Below are 17,614 nucleotides of genomic sequence, written 5' to 3'. Positions count from 1 at the left end.
GTAGTTGTTACCTTCAGGAAATGCCACGCAGCGTCCTTTCTGGCTTCATCAGGGCTGAAATTGCTTTAGTCAAAGTACTGAGCTATCAGAATTGATTTTCCTGTAAGTCTGGAATGGGTAGGAAAAGCACAGGTAACTCAGGAGGTTTTTTACAGCAGGCAGGGAGAGGCTGTTCCTTCAAGGCCACTTGAATGGACCAACACCAGTCAGCAGTGCCCAGTCGTGGCTGCCATCAGGTGTCTTCCTGAGGCTGCTGTAAATGGAGCTGTTGTTCTCCCTAAACCATTGACACAGGATTGCTTATACAGATGCACTACTCGCTGTAGTAAGAGCAGTGCCAGAGCTGACAACTTAAAGCTTCATTATCACAGCAGCTGACAGCTTGCAGCTTCCCACAGACCATCCTGGAAATCAAGGAAGCTCAGCACCTACTAGAATTAGGCAGTGAAAGAAGGAAGTGAGAATATCTAGGAAGGTGCAGACTTGCTATAAAAGGGTATCAGCTTCAGTCGGTGGAGTTATCCTAAAGATTTCAACTTCTCTTTTTCCTTTTTGTCCTTGCAGCAAGGATAGGTCTTTTTCTGCTTTTTGTGGCAAGCTGATGATCTATTCAAAATGTAGTTTCAGCTAAAAAAACTTCAAGCCATTCATGTAAGTGAGCTACAGTAGGGAAGCAATAGGAAATGATGACCTGACCACAGCATGGGAACTGGATGGAGTATATTAAACAGGTAGAATGTCTGCTGCTTCCAAAGGCTGATGTTGGTTGGGGTTTCTTTCAGCTGTGTCATTTCAATGCTCCATCAGAAAGAGCATGTTCTTTACTGAAAGTCTCTCAAAAGCTGTTCACCTCCTTTTCACTGTCTGCAATAAACGTGTCTCAGGAAGATTAAAAATAAGGAGATGATAAACATTGCTGCTGTGAAAGTATGCCCAGGAGGAATACCAGAAGATCAAAAGCTTGAGTTGAATTTAAGTGAATCCATGCATCTTTGGTGAATTTGCCTGGAAAGGCAATTTCATATTTTGTATTTTACTTTATACTGGTAAGCATTTTCTAATTAAAGGTCTAATAAAAAAAATAAACAATGTCCTCAGTTTTGTTTTCTATGTTAGAGGAAATACAGCAGAAATTATTACTTTTCAATGGATAGAAAGGTTTTTTTCACTCATTATACTAATTAATTATGAGCTGACTTCCACTTTTCGATTGTCTCACCATGTTTTTCTGTCTTTTCTCCTTTGGCCCTCTCCAGTTCTCTCCCACTGACTGCTCTGTCCCATCCCTGCAGGGTGCCCTGCCTTTCGATGACGACAACTTGCGGCAGCTGCTGGAGAAGGTGAAGCGTGGAGTGTTCCACATGCCCCATTTTATCCCCCCCGACTGTCAGAACCTTTTGCGGGGGATGATTGAAGTGGATGCCTCGAAACGTCTCACGGTAAGGAGGCACCGTGAGCCAGGCTTCATTTCTCGCCTTGTTGCAGGAGTGGTTGAGCAGCTGAGGTAACTTGGTGATTTAGTGGCATTCCTGTGTGTGTTTCCTCCTGAGCAAAAAAGGAGTTGAGTTGGTGGAGTCTTTGGGAAGAAATTAGTTACCATCTCTTTTGAGTCATGAGGACAGATTGCCTTTGTGTTTTTTGTGTAGCCTCCTGATGCCCTTTCATGTGTAACACTGGGCATTTAAGAGAAATCACTCATAGCTCATCACAGAACTGCTGGCCCATTCACATGTTTTGGAGTCCACCTGAGTTGTCTGATTCTCCTGTCTGATACAGCAGTTGGCTGGGGGTATGATGTAGGTGTTTGAAGGTCACAGGTGTTAGGACTGGTATTTGAAGCTTTGCCATTAAACAGAGTGTGATTTTCTTACATTTCTGACAGAAGTGTTGGCTTCTCGCTTCAGGCCCCATAAGCTGCATTGTATTCTATCCTGCATTAGCTCTGCATTATCCTCTAGCAGCCTTCAGAGCAAGTGTCTGCCAGCCTGCTCTTTCATCCTGTGCCCTGTGGTCCTGAGCACTGTTGTTCCCACAGTGTTGAGCTCCTGGCATTCAGCACTGAGTGCATCTAGGATACATCCCGTGAGGACTGTGTAGTGATTGTATCCTTCACGAACACTTTGTTAATGTTTTAGGGAATAAAAAAACACTGGCAATTAAAATAATTTTGGAAAGTAAGATTGCCTGCTTGTCAGTGGAGGCGTATGCCTTTATGGGTACATTGCCCTTGTAAATCCTATTGTCAGGCCGTGGTGATGATTTTATACAGATTTACTAAGCTCACAGATTCTGAGTGGGAGTATGTATAAAGAAATGTAAATTTAAAACTCCTCCTGGTTCTTCAGTCTGCTAAAATATTTATAAATAAACTCTCAGATCACTGGTTGGCCTCTGCTGAGATTGGTAACAGCAGCATCAGTCTGTGCCAGCTGTGACGGTGCTTTTGGGATGCAGATACCTCTCTGCTAAGAAGTTAACTGAAGCTCCCTTCACAACTCTTTACAATATTACCTGACAGCTGGGTTTTTCTTTCATTCATTACCAATCCAGGTCACGCTCTATTTGGTGGCATAGGGGAAAAGTTCTTCATGTTATGTCTAGTATCTCTGCTTTTGCAAACCCAGTAGCCATCACATTTTGCAGTACATAAATAGCACTGATGGAAAAAAAATAGGCAACTTTAAAAGGCCTTTTTAAAATAGACTTTTAAAGAAAAAATAACATTTTCACTAGTGTATTAATGGAAAGAACACTGCAGGGGTTAAGGCAATATCCTGAGACATGAGACAGCTGCTCTTCATGGCCAAGAAAGTCAACAAGTCCCTCTCAAGCTTAGCTTCCTTTCTGTGATGTAAACATACCAGCTTCTCTATTGTTTTGTTGGGGTTTTTTTCTCAAATATATTAGTGCTGATGGTATAAGTATGTTAGGGAGCAGATCATCGAGTCTTAGATCCTTCTTCAGAATTTTCTGGGTTTTTCCACAGGGCAGAGAGAGGCCCTAAATGTTTTCAGTTGTGCAATACAGCTGGGAATGTACATGCACAGGAGAGAAAGCAGTTGAGGTAATTCAAGATCTCAGAGTGACACCCGTCCCTGTCCCTTTCTTGATCAAAATTAACCTCTTGCTCCCTTAGGGAGGGAAAAAAAGCCCAGATCAGGTAGTTATTGGCAAGCACTAACCATTGAATTATGAATAAGGATTTGAAATAATACATATTAAAGAGCTGAGAGCTGGGAGGAAAAAAGGATGGCTCTTCGTTATTAGCTGCAGTTTTATTTTCATTATTTGAGGGTCTCTGGGTTTGCTGTCCCTGGTGCTGTCACACTCCTGTGCTGTTAGTGAGCTGCTCGCTTTGATTGCCAGGCAGAAGGGAGCTCTTTGTTTACTGCACAGGAGCTGGGAATACAGAGTTCATTCTGAGGAGAGAGCTGAATTCTATTTTAGCTGTGTCCTGTGAAAAAGGGTATAAATATGAGTTTATTTGGAAGTCTCTGTTCCTACTCACTTGAATCAATTTGATATTTATACAAAGATGTGAGCAAAATTGCAGCTTGGGTACAATAAGTACAGATGTTGCTGTTACCATTACTGATCATTTGCTCAATACCTCACTAGTGAATTCAGCAGAAAAATACAGTGAAATGTAAGGTCACTAGAATTTTTTTCTTTCATTTTTCACTTCCCCTCTCTGCTTTGTTCCTCTTCTTTTGATTTGTATCTCTTTTCCTTTTCATCCAACTGCATTTCCCTCCCTGCAGTAATTGCCATTTCACAGCACACCCACACCTTCCCCAGTCCATCTGTTAAAATGATCAACAAAAACAGAACCAGCATTCACGTTTAGCTGTCATCATTTGCTTCAGTGTTGGAGCTTGAGAAGATTAATGGAGGGGAGGGTACTCAGAATTATTATTGCTGGCCCTTTACAGCCTTAAGAAATAGGCATTACCTTTCTTTGTATATGATTAATTTGTGGGAGCAAGGCTTTATTATGTCTTCATGGAGTATTGTTCACACTCACCATGTGTTACAGGGCCTCAAATACAGTTAGTGGGACATCCTTGACCACTCTCATTTACCGGGCCTGTTTTACTAAACATGCTGTAAAATAAAAGAATTCATGTTTTTCGTTCATTAAACATAAACTTTTCATTAAAAGTTGATTCTAGCTCCAGGTGATCATATTTCTGACCCATATTATGAAAGGTGAAATCAAACAAAGAATGAATACTAAGATGATCAGCATTTGAAAGATTCTGTCTGAATATCTTCAGATGACTTAAAAGAGCTTCGGTTAATGTACACAGATGTTGGCTAAGAAAGGTTGTACTGGTCGTATGCATATTCATTAGAGGTAATTACTAGGAAGAGAAGGATTATTTAAGCTAAAGGAAGATCCTGGCACAAAAACAAATATATGTCAAATGGCCTTACAGGAAAGTAGGCTAGAAACTAGAAGAATTTTAGGCATATCAGTGGGGTTCTGGGACAGCCTTCTAGTAGGAATAATGTCAGGAGGGAAATGTGAAGTAGTAATAAAGTTTGAGAAGGCTTATGGGAGGTGTGCCCTGGGTGCCTCAAGTACTGCAGGTTGAGGTTTCTTTTAGTTATGTGCTCTTCTAATGATTCCGTGTTGCTACAGCAGAGAATTACAGCTCCTGTAGTAGAAACCAGTTGCTTTCTCAGCCAGTATTTTCTTCTCCAAACAGACAAAGGGCAGAAGCACTTTTCTTGTAAAGATAGATGAGCACTATGGAAACTTAGTTTCTAGAGCAAGGTGGATCAGAGCAGATACTGCAGAATAAGCTATTCCAATAAAGCTGTTACTATTCTAGCACTGACGTCCTACACTAGAGTAGAATGATTTGTCTTCCATGTTGGGTGTCCACATAGGTGGAAATACCTATCTCTGAATATTACCTAAAAATGCCTTGAATTACACATATTTTCAGAATCTCCTCTCTGCTTTCTGATTTTCTTTTTTCTTGGATCTGATGTATGCTAATGATGGCTTGCAGAATCTAAAGAATGTTGCAAAAATGAGGGAGGGAAAACTCACGTGGTTCATTTCTGTAGAAGGTCTTACGGTAAGCTGTCTATTCCATCATTTAAATTTTCTCACTTTACAACCTGTAGAATGGAGGTAATTGTCCAGTTGATGTATTTAGGCTGCTGAGGGCCTCTTCATGACCCGTGCACATAGGACAGTGACACTTGGCCTTGTCAAGGTCCCTGGAGGCTGCTTTAATGCAGCTCTTACTGCTGAAACAGGTAATGGTTTTTCCAGTGCTGTTTGCACTTCCAGCCTGAGCCCTGTGGCCAGGAAAAGCCTGTGTCTTGACATGACACAGTAGGTTTAAAGCTCAGACTAGGGGATCTTCTGGATGAAGAAGATTCATTTGAGGTGTGGGTGCACAGATGGGTTTGAGGCTGTTCTCTTTCTGGACAGGGAAGTTTGAAATTTGACATGAGCTCAAGCCCAGAAGCCCTCATCTATATCCACAGACTTTGAGAAAGTTTTTCTTCAGGTCAGAACTTTTTAGCTTGGCAACCACTCTGCTGAGATCAGTGCCGAGGATGCAGACAGCGCTGTCTTGTTTTCCATCTGCCTGTCTGTCTCCATCTGTTGTTCCCTGCCTTAGAATTCAGACGTAAGCTCTTTGTGGGAGGAGACCTCTTTTTCTGATGAGCTTGTGCAGCTCTGTATCACAGTGGGTCTCTCATCTGTGAGAGGCTCCTCGATGCTTCTTCAGTGTACAAGTTTAATATTTGGAAATATTTTTATGTAAAACCATGATAAAGGAATTCTCCCTCTCCTTCCATTACAACATCTTAGCCTGCAGAAATCTCTCTGACTGTGCATGTGCAGTGGATCTGAGCATGTTTTGTTGTTTCAGAGATGATGTCATGAGACAGTTGCCTGCAGTGACTAGGAGACATTAGGAAGCAGCATTTTTACAATTCCATAAAACGGTATTAAACTTGGCAAACTCATGTGCAAACAGCAAGAAAAACCCTCTGGGAAGAGTTGTTAAATGCCTTCGTCACTTAAATGCATTTAAACATTGTGTTTAAATGAAGGCAGGAGTGATATTAGCTCCCACTGTGTATCTCCCTCCCCTGCACTGCACGGTAGAAAGGGTACAGACTTCTCCTTGTCAAAACCAATCGCCCTCCCATAACCCTCCTGTCACTTTAATGCAGACAAAAAGCAACAAAGCATTAATTAATTACCTTTAAAAGAGAAGTGAAGATGTTGGCAGCAGCAAGCACACTACTAATAACATTTCAATGCAATTACATTTGAATCCGCATAGGAAATGGGTTTGTAGAATACTTTTCATATCTGGGATATCCCAGCATATTTCACAGCAACGGTTTTGATGTGGATTGAACAGCAGATGTGTAGGTAAACAGCAGCCATGAAAGCTGTCATACACCTTCAAATGTGTATCAAGGTGCAACAGGGCTTCTCTTTCAGAAAAATGCTGTGTGTTCATTAGTTTGCAGGAGGTTGGTCAGCAGGGATGGGCAGAATGCATCTGACATCTTCTCTGAAGGAGCCTGGAGGTTCTGTGACTAAGACATGAAGTGGTGACCCTCTTTTCTTTCCTCTCTCTAACTCAGGAAGTGCTGTTGTCTGCTTTGCCATGGCATTTCTGCATATCACAGTCACACAACAGCACAGTGTCCCATGGAGACAGGAAATGCAGCAGGAGAAGCAAGCATGAAAGGGGCTTGGACATTGCATAGCTGTATCATCTGCATCTTGTCTGAAATCATTAATCTCTCTAACCCTCCATGTGGTGTATGGGCAATAATGAGTAGATGTGGTTTTACCAGCACAGGAGGCACAGTCCACTCCTTAGCAGATCCTCACAGAACTCTACATCTGTTAAGGAACAATTCTAAAATCCTGCCCCATGGAAGCTGTACAAAATAGGCTCTTCCTTATGTTCTGTGGTTGTACCTCAGCCTGCACAGAACCAGAGGGAAGAGGGCTGTATCTCCAGGCTGTTGGGGGACCTCCCAAATCATATCTTTATCTTGACGGGAGGTGGCAGCGTGTCAGGAATACTCCACCTTACTCTTAATAGTGCAGGGGTTAGAGGACAGGGGAATTGTGATGAAGGGAATTACTGTGGAGGGCTGAAGCCACAGCCGGAGGCTGTGCAAGGCTGCCTGGTTCGGTGGGTGTGTGTGCTGGGGGATTGGTACTGATTATAAGGCAGATAAGTGAGTGCCAACTGCACCTCTGATTGCAGTGTTGATACAGTCTGGGCTTTAAGGGAGGCTGTTTGTTTCCCACACTGTTCCCTCCAGCCTCCTGTCCTGCTTCCCTAAGCTGCATTCCGTGATTTCTTTGTTTTCAGGAAAAGCCCTGATTCACTTGAAGAAATGATCCCATGTAGACCCAAACTCGGGTCTTACTGGTTTCCCAGACACAGAGCTGTTGTTCCATAGCACAGATGTCTCTGATTCCTTGTTCTCTGTGGCAAACGCTTTATATCTCTGAGATTTTGTTGTTTGCCTGTTCCTTTTCTTTTGTTTTTGTTTCTTTTTCTCTCTGGTTCTTATTATTGTGGAAGTGGAATGCAAAAAGAGCAGGACAGCTGTCACCATTCTTCCTGACCATTGTAATAGGTCTGTGATTTCCTCTCATATGAGCTTTCTTCCATCTCTCTCCCTTGTCTTTCCCCCTGAGTGTGGCACTAATGTGAGCCCACGTGCAGTGAGTATGCATTTTGTTCTGCACCTACAAAGGTGTGCTGTATAGTGATAAATATAAAAAACATTGCCCTCATAACTAATTATCCCTGGACATCTAAGTGAAGTTCTTTTCTGCTGTGATGATTAAAACAAAATTTGGAAGATTCTGCTGTAAGTGTGTCAGATGAACCTTCTGTTCTCTCTGCTGTTAAGGATTTCTTTTGGAAAAATCATGTTGTCTTCTTTTCCTGTGCATGTGGGAAAAGATATCATTGTAGTGTTAGTGGAATCTGCCTTCCATAGGAGGACATGGCTACTTTCAGCTTCAATCGGTGCTCCATTGCATAGTGAAATTCTCATGTGTGAAACAGGAAAGAGGGAAGTAAAATAAATTTGTGGTCTCGTGTTCAGGTGCAGAATTAGTAAATTACATACAGCCTTACTCTGCTTGGTCGTTAGATTTTGATGATGTGTGAAGCCAATCTAGAATGAGTCCTGTGTCTAGGAAGGTCATGCCGCAGATGCACAAATTATTTTGTTAATTATCTGTTTGAACCTATTTTCTTCTTTCTTCCTCTCTCTTTTTTTCCCCAAAACAAAACTAGAAATGCAATTTAAGTGAAAAGGATCAACTATTATGCACATACAGAAAGGCATAGTTCGATTACATGAGGGAGGACTTGGGAAGGGAAAAGCTTAAATTCCAAAACAGTTACCTTTGAAGCCTTGCAGTTGGCATTTGCCTGGGATTTGCTCCTAACTGATGCATTATGTCTGGAATTAAAGTGTCATTTCCAGTGGGATGGGTTAGGATGAGCAGCTCTTTATGCAGTATAAAGTTCCTGTTGTATGCATATGTCTCTGAAATTTTGGATTTACTTGAATAAGCCACAAAAAAGGACGACTTGTGCAGTTACCTTTTCTATTTTACAGCACTAATTCTTTGTTTTCTTCTTCCTTTACAGCTAGAACATATTCAGAAACACATATGGTATATGTAAGTAACTTTTTAAAATTTTTGCTTGCATACATTCATTGTTGATTCTGGTATTCTAGTGCTCTGTGAAGAGACCACTAGAAGAGTGAGTCTGGAGTTTGAAAGCAGGTTTCACACACGTGAGAGAAAGGGACAGAGAACAGAAAGACATCTAATTTTAATTTTTTTTACCCTTTGCTGCTCATAGAATTGCATTTATGTGTACCAACCCGGAACTTTTTTTGTACAATGGCTAACATCTGTTTGAAATAAGACATTCAGTCCAGCAACTTGCTGTGTTAAAGAGATACCTGCAGGTGATCAGCAAAAAAAATACCCAGCTAGCAACTATATTCAGTTTGCTATCCAAGTGCTACAGGCAATCCCTTGTAATACCTTCTTGACAAGCAAGCTTTCATTTGTTCCTTCTTGGCATCTTGGCTTTTCTCTGAAGTAGAAACAAAAATGATGATACTGATAAGTAAGCACCTGTGAGCAAGAGCTTCTGTGTCTCATAATCCCCACTCCTTCTTCACAGCAAGCTAAGAGGCTGCTTCTGACCTTGTGACCTGTTGATGTGAGAATACTTCTGTGTCTTGATTAAAAACTGCAGTCCTGACAGTGAAACAGGAGGTCTATGAGAAAAGTACATGCCTGTCTGGTGGTTTGGGTGTAAGGAAGATGGATGGCTTTTAAAAGTGACCTTGCTCTTTGTGTAGCCTTAGGAGCATTTTATGAAGCCTAAGTAAAAATTTTTTTTATACTATGATATCCTGATCAAACTAAGGAAATAATAAACATAATAAACAAGGAAATTATGCTTGGATACATTTCTCAGGATCAGCATTTCCCCAGGTGGGTGGTAAGGGAAGTCCTACATTCATAATCCCGTCATTACTCCTGAGAAGTACTCAAGGATGATATGAACTGATATATAAGCCTGTCACCATGAAAAAAAACACTTTTTCTTTATTTGTTTTGTTTTCTCTAATTCTGTTTTATGGGCCATGTTCACCTCTGGATTTATATGACTTCAGTAGGACCTGAGGGGGTTCAACAGTTTGTTGAATAGCTGAGAAAAAAAATAAGAACTAAGAAAAATTTAGTTCACCTGAAATAGTGGTGTCAGCACTCTGCCCATGGCTTTTCCATGCTCTCTTCAGTTACCAGACATGGCACCTTTTTAAACCAAACAAATACTAGAGCTTTCTTGCACATACTTTTTTTTTTTTTTTTCTTTTTTTTTTTCTTTTTTTTTTTTTTTTTTTCCCCAGAACAAGTGGAGTGGGGAAATGTCTAATTGTAATCCCTGAAATCCCTACTATAAGGTCTTGCTAGCAATTGCAGAAGTAAATGCTGTTTACATCAGATTGGACAGATAATTCCCCTTCGTTTCTTTATGGAGTGAAATCAGCTGACACTGTGCTTTCATCAGAACTGGAATAGGAAATAAAATGAAAAGTCATTGATCATTTACATTGTTACTTTTACCCTCCTCAAGATTCTTGCCTGGAACTTTTCACTTGTTGAAGGACTGTTGTCCCAGGCTCACATACGCAATTGTGCAGGTATCATTTCATGACTTTGGTCTATATTTAGAATTTGAAGATTTTTTTCTTTGGAGACATAAACATCTAAACATTTTCATATACTACTCAATGAAGGTCAGATTCTCCTGATGACTGACACAATAAGCTGCATATGAGGCTGTTTTCAGAAGTAGAAACAGAGTTTTGCAAAAGTAAGTCTCCTTTAGACTGCCAGGGTAGTCAGTGCAGAAAGGCTCTTCCAGATGTCTCTTCAGATTGCCTGAAAAGAAGTTTCTGCTCAAAATAGCTTTTTTAATGAATCTCTTTCTCATTTTCTCTGTACTGGCCATGGATTGACCTCAGGAGGTTAACATCCTGTGGCTAATTCTAGTCAGTGAATAACCTTGCCGCCTCCAAAACTCAACTGCTTTCATCTGGTAATGTTTCACAACCTCTTTACATTCATTTTGCCTGGAAATACTTATGCTGACAGAGAAGAAGGCATTGTAGTGTTTTATCCTATGGCTCTTTTGCTCACCTCTTAGTTTTTTTCTTTATTTTATATATTATTCTATGTACAATCTTCATCCTTTGTCATATAGAGGTTACTGACCTGGAAGTTGTACTCAGAACATCGAAGGAGTTTCACTTAATTCTTCAAATAAATATTGAAGCTACTGGAAAACTGAAGAAAAGATTTAATTGCAGATTTAAGCAGGCAGAGAAAGAGGTCTTGAAAGTTGAAATCATGATTCACAAGCCTAAAAAAGGAAGACAGAAACCTAAGTGAAACCTTTCGTCAGCAACCTCCAGTTCTTGCTCTCCCACCCAAATTAATTCAGTGAGGTTTCTCAAGCCTTTTTAATTGAAATAATTTATTTTTACCTCAAATGTAGGTTATCATAAACCAGAAGTTAAACAGCATTTATTTTCACATTTTTAATAAAGTAGGAGGGCAAATAAAATTAACTATTGTGGTAAATACACACTCCTGTAAACACTGAGTTATTGCCTTAATTGTGAAGATACCACACTTACTAAAACAAGAAAAAGAATAAGTGTACTGGTTCAGCTTTGCTTTGCACTGATGCAAATGGGCATCTCAGTGAGATTCATGAGAGAATTTCATGGAGAGACTAAAAAAGTCCACCCTGATCAGGAATCACAGCCATTGTATCCACCGATCCTCACAAAAGGGGGTGGGTTTTAAAGCAGCAATTACATTCATGTGGGCCTTTAAAAAAGTATATGTGATTCGCAGTAGTCACTGTGTGACATTGTTTGATGTCTGTGTGGGCTGCAATGCAACAAATTTGTCACTCTGCTAGACTGAGAATGGAACAGGCATTGCAGTCATGCCAATCACAACCCAGACCCGGTGATTTTCGTTTCCTGAAGCTCTGAATTGCGCTGCCAAATGACGAGACGCCTCTTTGCAGATTTTACTTGTACCTGATGAGGAGGTGTGAAAATTCCTGGCTGTGTCTGAGGCTAACCAGGTGCAGGGCAGAAGGAAATGCCACTCTGGAGTGCACGGAGGATGGCGAGCCGTGCTCTCTAGAAATGGCTCCTGTGCTGATTGATGCAAAAGAAACTTGTAGATTCTCTTCAGACAAGGGCAACTAGTGGGAAAGCCAGGTTTTCTGGAGGTTTTCAAAGACAATGATTCTTTTTCATCTCTTTGAATTACCTTAAGGACATCTGCTTGTAACACGAATGATTAATTAAGTCAGTACTTTTCAGAAGTGAACTGTAGATCATTAAAAAGCAAAAACACTCAGCTGCTGTTCAAAGGTCTATCCTGCAAGAATTTATCTTAATGACAAGATCATCACTGGATTTAATAGTGCAAGGTTATGAACTAATCATTGCTTATTACCTTCTGAGAGCTATATCTTGATCCTAAGAGGTAGCACTAATGACCTCTTAGAAGGAATGTTTCTTTAGTTGAACAAGGATTTTTGAGTTTAGCCCTTAGTTTCAGGACCATGGTGGTATTGCAGAAAATACAGATGCTTCTGCGAGACTCAAAGGGGGCATCAGAAGCTGTGTTTTAGTGGTTTGATAGACAAGAACAAATCTTGAGGAGCAGATTCTATGTCCTCTCTGTTTACTTCCAACCCCTTAAATTGAATAAAACTGAACAGGGGGGTGTGTGTGTGAGTGCTCCTTGTAAGAGAAGTGGTATCTGACCCATGTTGTCATGACCCATGAAATGAACACCAGTCTGACTCCATGTCATCCATCCAGGTAGGGCTGAACATATTTTCACTACTTCAAATGATGGTAAAATGAACATTTCTGATGAGTCATTCTGCAAGTGGTGTCCCACAAACAGAGCAGGTGCCTCACAACTGCATTTCGACTTGCATAAAAATGAATTGCTAGTAGCACTCAGCAATCTTCTGTGATTGTCCCAGCATGTGACTGTCCTATCCTGGATACATTGACTTAGTACTGTCTTCTTACCTTGGAGGAGATAATCTGCATTGACTCTTTGTAAGGTGTATTGGCTCTCTTTTTGTTGCACTGGCTGAGACCTCGGGCTCAGGTATATGAACCTCCCAGAGCTGATTCTAACTTACAGAAGAGAAATTAAGACATTCGGATTGGAACTCTTTTTTTTGTGTAGATACTTTTTTTGTGTAGATAGCTTAACATTGAGTCAGGAAAATTTTAAATTGTGCGAGTAACTTCACAAGTTATGGCCACCTTATTTCTTCCAGCATGAAAAGGAAGGATCTCTAGTCCAAATACAGCCCCATAAACAGCAAAGGGTGACATCTGATGCAGTTTAAATATTCTTGATTCCTGTTGCCCATGCTGGGAGCCTGGACCCAACAGTCACACATTTGCACCACAAGGAAAGGGAGGACCCCACTCACTGAGCAGGGAAAGTTCAACATTGCACAAAGCAGCCATTGAGAAATAGCAGAGGTTCAGAGTACAGTGTCTCCAATTAAAACACCAACACCACCACCAAATCCACCTCTTTGGGTGGATAGAGTTTACATGAATTGCTCACTGCCTACCAAAATAAAATCAGAGGGTAGCCAGGATGTCTGCAAAATATATCATTAGTCAGTTAGAAATACCCTGGCACCTTGACCTGTTTCTTATAGTCAAGGCCTTTAATTGCAATGAATAATCAATATTTCCCTAGCCTAGTGGATGGGATGACATAATTGTGCAGAAAGCCTGTTAACTGTATTTGAAAGAGAAATATGTTTTACTGCTAATGGTGTGTTCTGAGGTCTGCCGCTGACTTGGGGCATCGCACTTGAGCCAAAATTTTCGAATTTGAATGTCTTAAGAGAAGCAGAGATTGTCTTGTTTGGGCATGTAATTAAGCAGCGTGGTTTTCCCCCAAAACCCTTTCAAGTGTGTCAAGTGGGAGCCTGACCACTGAGGTCTCTTAATCACATTAGAAGTGTTAATGCAAGAAACTGCTGCAGTGCTGGCTGTAATCAGAATTGGTGAAAAATGGTGATGGTTTGTTCAGAGCTCCTTCTTCGAAAGGGAATCGTTCAGCTTGCACTTTTCAGCCTCATAGTCTGAGGTCTGGCCAGCTGATGAGACAACATCTCTTAAAACATGTAGTGTTTTATAAATGTTTGGCATTAGGATGCTGAGCAGCTGCTTCTATTACAAGGGCACTGGTAAGTGAAGTTCCTATTGCCTTGCTGACTGAACAGAGACATTTCTCATTAAAGACCCAAATCCACAACCTGCTGGTCAGTCTCAGCCTTCGCGGCAGTTTCTTACGAGAATAATATCTGTCTGGTTGGAAGCTCTGGTCTCTCAGTGGGAATTTAGCAAGCTGTTTCCATCTGTTGCTGCAGGCTGTGTTTCAGAGTATGGGTTCATTTGTGACTCATGTTTCTTTTCTCTCCTTTCCCTCCCCCTTTCTCTCTCTCATCTTCTTTCCTCTGCAGAGGGGGTAAGAATGAGCCAGAACCAGAGCAACCAATCCCTCGAAAGGTGCAGATTCGTTCTCTCCCTTCCTTGGAGGATATTGATCCAGACGTGTTAGATAGCATGCACTCGTTAGGCTGCTTCCGTGACCGAAATAAACTCTTACAGGACTTGTTGTCGGAAGAGTAAGCACTTGCTCAGTCTTCATATCAGTTGGGTGTCCAGGGGCTGGGATGCTTATGAACCTGGGGAGACGTAGAGAGCACTTTAACTGATTCTCTCTCAGTGACTGGTGAGAACTTCTCACCCTCTGGCTGCTCATTTGCTGGTGAGGTGTTGGGAGCAAGCACTGAGCCTTTCCAGCTCCATGGGTCGGAAGCTCACAGCCTGACCAGCAGTGGAGGCACTGTGCTAATTCTTCCCTCACTGCCAGGCCAGGTCACTTCATTAAAACATGGGCTGCACAGTCCACGTGGGGAGGTGTCATTACTGATATTTGTGTCAGATATGCCTTTGTTGCCAGATTTTTATTTATTTCAAGCCTATGCCTAAGAGCTGGTGTATCTCCAGAGGTGTTAAGAGGGACACGTAGTAGAAAGAGCACTTAGAGGCTCAGGAGACCTGTCTGGCTGCCACTCTTGGTTTGGACTTCCTGGGGACACATAACCTACACTGTCCTGTGCCTCTGTTCTGTGTGTGTTACATGGGAATCTTATTTCCTTTCCTCACTAGCTGCTTGTTGGAGACAGCAAGGTCTCAAAAGCTTTGTGGGTTCTTTATCTAGCTGTCAGGTACATGACCACTTCCAACTAATTTAGAATAACTGTGACTGTTTATTTGATCAGAAAGTTTTATGTACATGTTGACCTTTTTTTTCTTTTCAAATGTAAAGATTTTTTTCTTTTTTTTTTTTTTATTTTTCAGAGAAAACCAAGAAAAAATGATTTATTTTCTTCTGCTTGACCGGAAGGAGAGGTATCCTAGTCATGAAGATGAGGATCTTCCCCCTAGAAATGAAATAGGTACTGCAGATATGACCTCAGTCACCATGAACCCATCTGAGCTAGTTCCTCTTCACCTTTTTTTTTTTAATTCTAATTTTATTTTAATTTAAACCCAAACCCTAGCGTCGTTGTTACTTTCCCAGTGAAACAGTGTACACAACACTGGTGAGAATCCTCAGCCTGGGGCAGGCAAGTCTGTTCCATGCTTAAACTAGAAGGCTTCATCTTTCAAGGCATGTCTGTCTCACAGTGCAGAAACATCCAAATAGGTCTTGAATGGGATGTTAAAAAATGTGCTGTGAACCCACAGGCTGGCTCTATGCAGATGGGGTTTAATAGCAGTATAATCCAGTGGCAGAATTTTCTAGTTGCAAGTCTCCTTGCAGTGTTGCAGAAAGGCTGCTCATGGACTTAAGTTAGTAAGAAGCTGTGTAGCTGCATCCCTCTGCAGTTGTACATGTGCACATTCTCTTCTCTGGAAGTGAATGCATGCACTGCTGAAAGTATGAATCATATAACTTAGCTGTTTTATAGTACATAAATCAAGCTCCCATGTTTTTAGACTTAGATTTTAAAAGCTTAATGCACAATAAGATTATATATCTTATAAAGCTCTTCTGATACCACTTTATTCCTAGTTATTCATTGGTTTTGTAGGGTGCTGCTGATCACCACTAATCCAGACAACAGGAAAACTGCTCTCCAAGGAACTAACTATATAAGTGACTCTTGACATGCAGACAAGTTTAATAAAGGATTGGTCACTTCTAGCAATGATCTTAAACAGAATTTTGCATAGAAGTGTGGAGATTTTCAGGTATTGTACTTAAGCACTTTGAAGACAAGCAAAGTGCCCTTTATTTTCACTGGAAAGCCTGGAATCTTACAAGTTTTCAGGGCAGTGCTGTATTGCACTGCATTTGTTAATGCTTCATTCAGTTATTAACCTCTACAAGTTCCAGGCTCCAGGCCCTATAATTTTGAAAGGAAATCTCTTCTCTGGGGGAAGAGATGAAAATTCTTAGTTAACAAAGCAATTCTTAAACTCCTACATGGATGGAGGTACAGAGAGCATGTTAGCAGGGATCCTGATGAAGATGGGTAGCTGTGCCAGCTGCAGGTCCTGTGGTCAAAAGCCCCTTGCTCAGTGCAGTTTGTCATCTAGCCCTCTGCTAATCAGCTTTTGACTCAAACAGATTATCCTGCCATGTAAGGACAGCATCATCTTGTTTTAGAAATGCTTTTGTCATAAGAACAGAAACAAGGTGACTCTAGAATCTTCAAACCCAGCATGTAAGTGAATATGCAGCTATGCCCTAAGTGCATCATATATCTCTTCCACATGCCAAAGTATTTTCATGGTTTGAACTGAAATATTATGGTCCTCTCTTGTATTATCTTGTGCAAGGAGTGAAAATGTTTCCTAACAGGGAAACACTGAGTGTATCTATGTGCCTAACCTGCACATTTGAGCTTTATTCTTTGAGCATTTGTATGTTGTATTTCCTCTTCCACAGGGGGTTTCCACGTCCTCTGTTCCCAGCGGTATCTCTGAGAACGTGGGGCAAGGTTTAATTAGGAGCAGTCGTGTCTGATGAATATCTCATCATTAGCCATTAGCAATGGCCCTGCACAAATAAAGAAAAGCAGAGAACAAGTAACAGTTTAATAACAGTAGCTTGAAGAAACCGTGTTCATGAGAGTTGTGCATTGTCTGAGCTCTTGCAAAAAAAAAAAAAAAAGGCACCTGAGAGTATTTTTGCTTTTTCCTCTTTGTTGGCATATTAAGTCACAGAAAGGATGGATGCAGGTAAAAATGTGACCAGCTACAGCTTGCTCTTTCTTCTGGTGTCCCTTTGTCTGTTTCAACTGTATGAAGTTTCTTCCAAGGGCCAGGAAGGGCTACTTCCAACATTTTTTTGCGTGCAGCTCCATTTTCTTTACTTGAAAACAGGGCAATGATAAACTTCTCAGTAAAAAGAAGGAATGTCAACTAATGTCTCCTTGAGAAAAAAGATTTTGTGGGGTGAATTTTCTTAATTAACCAGAGAACAAAAGGTTGGACCAGAACGGATACAGAGGATAGAGATGCCTCATCCAAACTCAGAAGGTGAACCTTTATTTCCCATCTTCCGTGAGAAGGTGGATTTATAATTGGATCATTACCTATATGATTCAATCTTCATATGTACAAATCCTTAGGAATGGCTTTGCCTTTCTGATGTGAAATATAGGGAAAATGCATCCTTAATACTGTCACTGTCACTGGACTACAGCTTGATTTTTTGCACCATGTCCAGAGAGTCAAAGAAGGTAAGGGCAAATACTGGATATTTTCCCTTTTTTAATTCCTGGGCTTCTGCAAAATCTTCTACAGCTTTTGTATGACACCACTTTAGTCATTATGATAGGATGGGTGTGTATTTAACTAATTCTTTAGTATCTTTAGACTTGACAGTGATGGTGCCCTGTCATTT

General features: G+C 41.0%; 1 protein-coding gene across 11 annotated transcripts in view; it reads left to right on the top strand.

The window, feature by feature from the left end:
• The window catches only part of BRSK2 (BR serine/threonine kinase 2), a 302,919-nt gene that overhangs the window by 234,067 nt on the left and 51,238 nt on the right, over window positions 1–17,614 (top strand). For all 11 annotated transcript variants that reach the window (XM_088166686.1, XM_088166688.1, XM_088166685.1 and 8 more), the window contains exons 8-11: window positions 1,293–1,439; window positions 8,679–8,710; window positions 14,154–14,318; window positions 15,058–15,155. In XM_088166686.1, the coding sequence (XP_088022812.1) occupies window positions 1,293–1,439; window positions 8,679–8,710; window positions 14,154–14,318; window positions 15,058–15,155 (442 nt within the window). The remainder of the gene's footprint in view (window positions 1–1,292; window positions 1,440–8,678; window positions 8,711–14,153; window positions 14,319–15,057; window positions 15,156–17,614) is intronic.

Source organism: Sturnus vulgaris, chromosome 6 (assembly GCF_052056855.1).
Source record: "Sturnus vulgaris isolate bStuVul1 chromosome 6, bStuVul1.hap1, whole genome shotgun sequence".
Classification (NCBI taxonomy): Eukaryota; Metazoa; Chordata; class Aves; order Passeriformes; family Sturnidae; genus Sturnus; species Sturnus vulgaris.
The sequence above is the reverse complement of the archived record's forward strand: the minus strand, read 5'-3'. Positions and strand labels throughout refer to the sequence as shown.